The sequence below is a fragment of the Sinocyclocheilus grahami genome, unplaced genomic scaffold (assembly GCF_001515645.1).
Source record: "Sinocyclocheilus grahami isolate Dianchi unplaced genomic scaffold, SAMN03320097.WGS_v1.1 scaffold31.1, whole genome shotgun sequence".
NCBI classification, from domain to species: domain Eukaryota; kingdom Metazoa; phylum Chordata; class Actinopteri; order Cypriniformes; family Cyprinidae; genus Sinocyclocheilus; species Sinocyclocheilus grahami.
Genome location: NW_015505210.1, coordinates 3,770,143 through 3,776,251, shown reverse-complemented (window position 1 = coordinate 3,776,251; position 6,109 = coordinate 3,770,143). Strand labels below are relative to the sequence as shown.

The following is a 6,109-nucleotide window of genomic DNA, read 5'->3' as shown; positions in this document are numbered from 1 at the left end:
TTTTTGCAGAATTTCATACCCACTCACCAAACTTACATCCTTGCAAAACAGATGTGGGAAAGCAAGCCTTCTAAAACGGTGTACCATCAGAATGATTTTGAAACTCGTGCTCAAACATGCCTTCATTTAATTTCATTTCGTAAAAGTGTCTGCTAAATTAAATGTGAATGGACTTAAACCCACCAAAGTTGCGCTAAATAAACCACCTTTACTTTCCACAACAGCACACAATTAAAACAATCTGAACCATAATATTCCAAGTGATTTTTTTTTTTTTAAAGGAAAATGTACAGCATTCAAAATTGGAAAAACTTAAACTATATACAGTTTGCAAATTCAATTACACTATATCGGCTGAGGACTTTTCTCTCTTGACAACTACAGAATGCAGTCAGCACATGACATTTAAGAATGTTTGTGAAACCCGTACATTAAGACTTTTTGGTGAGCTGTTGTAAGCGCTGTAGGATGCTCTTCTGACCGTAACGCACATGCAGAGCTCTCCTCTCTCTGCTGCTGAGTTCCTCCAGCCGCCTCCTGTCCGTCTCTACATCCTCAGAATAAGAGTCCAGCGTCAGAGCTGCAGCTGCGTGCAGGAGCCTTTTCCACTCTGCTGACAACCCCAACAGTCCATCGAAACTCAGGGCCTGCTCCATTTGATCATCCTCATCCTCTTCATCTTCCTCCCAGCCTTCGTTTTCACGGAACACCTCGAAATCTTGCACCGTCATGCTCAGGACCTACTCAGAAACAAAAAATTATTATCAGTGTTGTTTTCACTATTAAAACTATTAATAAATAGTTTATAAATAATAAAAATAAAGCTAAAATGAAATTTATATTACTTGCCTGAAACAGGTAATGGTGGAACAAATTTATTGACTTTTTGTCATGTGGATAAAATGTTTACCTTCAGTGTAGTGTAGAGCTCACTGTAAGTAAGGCAGCCTGATTGGCCGAAGACGAAGACCCCTTCCTCTCCAACAATCTCCATCTCACACATGTTCCATTTGTCCACTAAGAGCTTTTGATCTGCGTCACTTTGTGCCGCTGTAATCGCAACAACTTTATTTGAAACATATTTCTTGAGTCAAGTAACTGACTTTTTATAGACTGCTACAAAGTCGCACCTTGCACTGCTGCTTTGTACACACTGGACATCTGGATATCTGCAGTATCATTGCTATTGGTGGGAAACGACTCTGCAAAGCCATACATGTGCAGGAGCTGCCAGTTTGCCATCTGTCCGTAGGTGTTAAAGACTTCCTCGCCCTTTTCAATGGGTCGTACAGACACCATCTTCAAACACTCCTGTACACAATCGAGTGAGATTTTTAAGCATCTAGCATAATAAACAATAAAATGCGATACATCTGCTCCACATACGGGTGTATATTCCAGATTGGCATTGTGCTTGGAAATGTGATTCAGCATGTCAGCCATGGGCACCATCATTGGAGGGTTAGGTTCTTTTTCTTCATCTTCATCGGGCTCTTGAAAACTAAGGAAATATTGAGAATCATTGGGAAATGTTACATTCTGACTGATATGATAAGCAGATCATTATTTTCATGTTATTACCAATAACCAACAAATGGCTAGTGGTCGACCAAAATATCGGCAAGGTCGATATTTCAGCCAATATTTGACTTTTTTTTAAATATCAGCAAATAATTTATTTTTAATTTAGTAAATATTATTTTAAATAAATACAAATTTCATTTCAGCAATTGTTATACATGTTTTTTTTTTTACTAACTTTAAAATTAAATAATGTGATAATATATATATATCTGCTTTATATCGGCCACCTTGCTCTTTAAGATATCAGCATCGACCACTATAAATGGCCAATATTAAAATTCTACTATTTTGTCTAAATATTTAAAAAATAAAAAATAAAATAAATGGTTTTAAAAGTGAAATTAGGCGTCACAGCATTATAATGTCCAGTATGAAAAATAAATATTCATTCAGAGCTAAAGATTAAAAATAAAAGTTATTTCATTATTAGTGTTATGTTTGTGTTATTAAATTGTAATGATCATTAGATGATGGCAGATGTAATTTAAATATAAAATTAGGGGAAATTAGCATGCACAATTAAATATTCAATTTGTAATTTCAAATATCGTCCAATAACCAATTTGGTATTTATACCATAATAGTATATAAATAATACTAATTATTATAATAAGAATTATTATTATTAAGCTTCTGTTACACACACACATACATATCCATATATAAATATAAATATATACAGTGGGGCAAAAAAGTATTTAGTCAGCCACCAATTGTGCAAGTTCTCCCACTTAAAAAGATGAGAGAGGCCTGTAATTTTCATCATAGGTATACCTCAACTATGAGAGACAAAATGAGAAAAAAAAATCCAGAAAATCACATTGTAGGATTTTTAAAGAATTTATTTGCAAATTATGGTGGAAAATAAGTATTTGGTCAATAACAAAATTTAATCTCAATACTTTGTTATATACCCTTTGGTGGCAATGACAGAGGTCAAACGTTTTCTGTAAGTCTTCACAAGGTTGTCACACACTGTTGCTGGTATTTTGGCCCATTCCTCCATGCAGATCCCCTCTAGAGCAGTAATGTTTTGGGGCTGTCGCGGGCAACACGGATTTTCAACTCCCTCCAAAGATGTTCTATGGGGTTGAGATCTGGAGACTGGCTAGGCCACTCCAGGACCTTGAAATGCTTCTTACGAAGCCACTCCTTCGTTGCCCGGGCGGTGTGTTTGGGATCATTGTCATGCTGAAAGACCCAGCCACATTTCATCTTCAATGCCCTTGCTGATGGAAGGAGGTTTTCAGTGATTTTCTGGATTTTTTTTTCTCATTTTGTCTCTCATAGTTGAGGTATACCTATGATGAAAATTACAGGCCTCTCTCATCTTTTTAAGTGGGAGAACTTGCACAATTGGTGGCTGACTAAATACTTATTTGCCCCACTGTATATATATAATTATTGTTATTTATTATTTGTATTATTATTTATAATACTGTATATAAATATTATAAAATATTTATATTATACCATTAAATTTAAATATCAGCCAATAACTAATGTGGTATCGATATATTGAGCATCCCTAAATAGAATCCTCACATTATCAGAAATGTAATTGAATCAAATCCAATAGCTTAGATATCTCACCTATAGGCCATTACAAATGCTACCAGGCTCTTGTAGAGCTCCAACGTGTGCTTCTCAGGGTCCCACAGGTCAGGATGGGACTTCATGAAAGGAAGGACTATGTTATTGTACTCATCCTGGAGTTTTTTCAGATCCGTTTCGACAGCCTCTGGAATTCCTGTGCCTTTCAGGAGTTTCTCGCGCTCCTCCTCTGACCTTCAAAAAAACACTCTGTGACCATGAAGAACTGAAGGACTCTTGAAGAGTATCTTAAAGTCAGCAAATATTCACAGCACAACCTACCAGAACATGGGTTGATCCAGTGTCCTAAAGTCTGGCCAGAGAGACAAATATGGTTTCCAGTGTGATTGTGGACATGTGTACTCATATAGGAGACCCAGAAGAAGAGGAACCCAGCCTGATGCGCTCTCCAAAGACTTCTTCCCTAGACAACATATGGTTATATGGTTACAAGCGTGCTATAGAAGGTGGAATTTCAATAAACCTGAATGTTCTTATACCTTCCTCAAGGACTTTTTTAACTTTAGTGGTGGCCTGATGCAGAAGAACCTCTCTGGGTATGGAGAACAAGACGTGACCCTCTTCAATGTCCTCTTTGGCAAGCATGCCATATTCTGCTACCGTACCCTCTTTACTTAAGTACACCTAAAGAAATGAATGTACACTGTGGTGGGTAAATCCAAGTGTAGGGTTTGATCGTCATGTCAAGAGCTTGTCTAATCATGCATTTTGAAATAAAATATAAATACAGATGAAAAACGTAATCGTGAAAAAGTAAACAAAATTAGAAATGTTGCCTTTACAACTAAATATAAGTACTACAATTATATATTTTTTAAAAACGTGAAAAATGACAAAAGAACAAAAAACTATTTTTACTATTTTTTAAACTTAAACTGAAAATGTTAGTTTAAGATACCAAAAATAGTTTTACTAAAACTGAAAATACAGGAATAAAAGCTCATTGGAAATATTAATATACGAAAATACTATATAAACGATACTAAAATCAAATGGATTATATATTATTTTTATTAAGCTTTTATCAATTTATATAAAATTATATATATAATATGCATACATACATAAAATTACATGCAATTATAAAATTATAATACACATACATACATACAGGTGCATCTCAATAAATTAGAATGTCGTGGAAAAGTTCATTTATTTCAGTAATTCAACTCAAATTGTGAAACTTGTGTATTAAATAAATTCAATGCACACCGACTGAAGTAGTTTAAGTCTTTGGTTCTTTTAATTGTGATGATTTTGGCTCACATTTAACAAAAATTCACCAATTCACTCTCTCAACAAATTAGAATATGGTGACATGCCAATCAGCTAATCAACTCAAAACACCTGCAAAGGTTTCCTGAGCCTTCAAAATGGTCTCTCAGTTTGGTTCACTAGGCTACACACTCATGGGGAAGACTGCTGATCTGACAGGTGTCTAGAAGACAATCTTTGACACCCTTCACAAGGAGGGTAAGCCACAAACATTCATTGCCAAAGAAGCTGGCTGTTCACAGAGTGCTGTATCCAAGCATGTTAACAGAAAGTTGAGTAGAAGGAAAAAGTGTGGCTTACCTTATCGCTGAGAGTCAGCTTCACACTAGCACACCACTGCAAGAAGTTTTTCAAGGGGTCCAGCACCCAGTTCTCATCATCTGTCTGAAACACACATGATGGTATGCTTAAGGCTCATCATGATAAGCACAATAACGCTGTTTCAAGCTAAAGGCAATACTTGAATCTAAACTATGAATTATAATAACTGTCACTATTGATAGTTTGAGGAAATGTTTTTTTTTTACCTTTGGCCTTTTTGCATCTGTCGCCATTTTTTTAAAACGCAAGCTCGTTAGTGAGATATTAAACTATATATTGATTTGTAATGACAACCACACAAGAATACACTAATGATTATATTCTATGTGCCTCCATGTGGGCAGCTTCGGCGGCTTCTTCTTCTTCCACTATGTCTGCAGAAAGAAAGAAACACAATCCTGATGTGCATTGGCGCCCCCTACTACTAGTACTACTATTACAGAATTAAAAAAGTAAATAAAATGTAAATAATTAATAAAGAATCAATATAAATTCTCTATATAACATAATATCATTTCCCATTAAAAGATTTAGGCTTTAAATTGATGCTTGATTCTTCCTGTCATTTATTTAATTATACATTTATTGTAAATATATACATATATATATATACATTCAGCAAGAAAGTAAAACAAAATGAAAAAGTTAAATTTTTAACACTTTTTACTGTTTACCATTGCCATTATATATATGTCCAATTTACAGATCCTCAACAAGTCAGGTGTGAGGACCTGAAAATGTATTTATTAAGATATTTATTATTTGACATTACTCACGTGTCTTAATTTTTTATTTATTTTTGGTATGTAAACACAGACATAAATTCACTATGACAATAAAATAAAGTGTATAAACAGAGACAATGTTATCTTACCGACAGAGAATGGCATAAAGGCCTCAGGCTTCTCGGCCAGGCCTGCTCATTCATGAAGTTGGCTGGGTTAAACTCATGAGGACACTTCCACTTGTGCTTCTCCAACAGCACAGAGGAGAGGTTGGGAAAGATGAGTGCTTTCTGTAATTTTCCAGTGATTTTTCATTAGTATTCAATTAGGTTTTTAAAAGCAAATATATTGTATAAACACTTAAATATTGATTCTACATGCTATTCCCATACAGTATGTGGCATTCCTATACTTCCTGTCTGACATTACATCATAGTTTTATTGACTTTGACTGTTAGAGTGTGTATTATATGTATATCCTGCATTCAATCTTCACATAAACAATAACAATGCACTTCGTCTATTTAACACTTCATTTTTTATGTAAAAAGAAAAGCTGACATTTACATTGAGTGATTTTGAATTTTGCT

The 6,109-nt window shown here is 34.7% G+C and overlaps 1 protein-coding gene across 1 annotated transcript; it reads right to left on the bottom strand.

Moving 5' to 3' along the window:
• Window positions 1-188: 188 nt before the first annotated feature.
• setd6 (SET domain containing 6, protein lysine methyltransferase) lies at window positions 189-5,199 on the bottom strand. Its single transcript, XM_016261564.1, has 9 exons — window positions 5,001-5,199; window positions 4,774-4,857; window positions 3,678-3,822; window positions 3,460-3,601; window positions 3,178-3,372; window positions 1,387-1,501; window positions 1,131-1,311; window positions 911-1,050; window positions 189-740 (listed from the first exon to the last, which is right to left on the bottom strand). The coding sequence occupies exons 1-9, from the start codon at window positions 5,025-5,027 to the stop codon at window positions 432-434; spliced, it is 1,338 nt and encodes a 445-aa protein (XP_016117050.1). The 5' UTR covers window positions 5,028-5,199; the 3' UTR covers window positions 189-431.
• Between the last annotated feature and the right edge of the window lie 910 nt (window positions 5,200-6,109).

Excerpts from the sequence above, each read along its gene's own strand:
- setd6 (XM_016261564.1), bottom strand. The coding sequence starts at position 5,027 with ATGGCGACAGATGCAAAAAGGCCAAAG. Across the intron at positions 3,602-3,677 it reads TAAAAAAGTCCTTGAGGAAG|GGAAGAAGTCTTTGGAGAGC; the intron begins GTATAAGAACAT and ends TATGTTGTCTAG. Across the intron at positions 3,373-3,459 it reads CTGGATCAACCCATGTTCTG|GTCAGAGGAGGAGCGCGAGA; the intron begins GTAGGTTGTGCT and ends GTTTTTTTGAAG.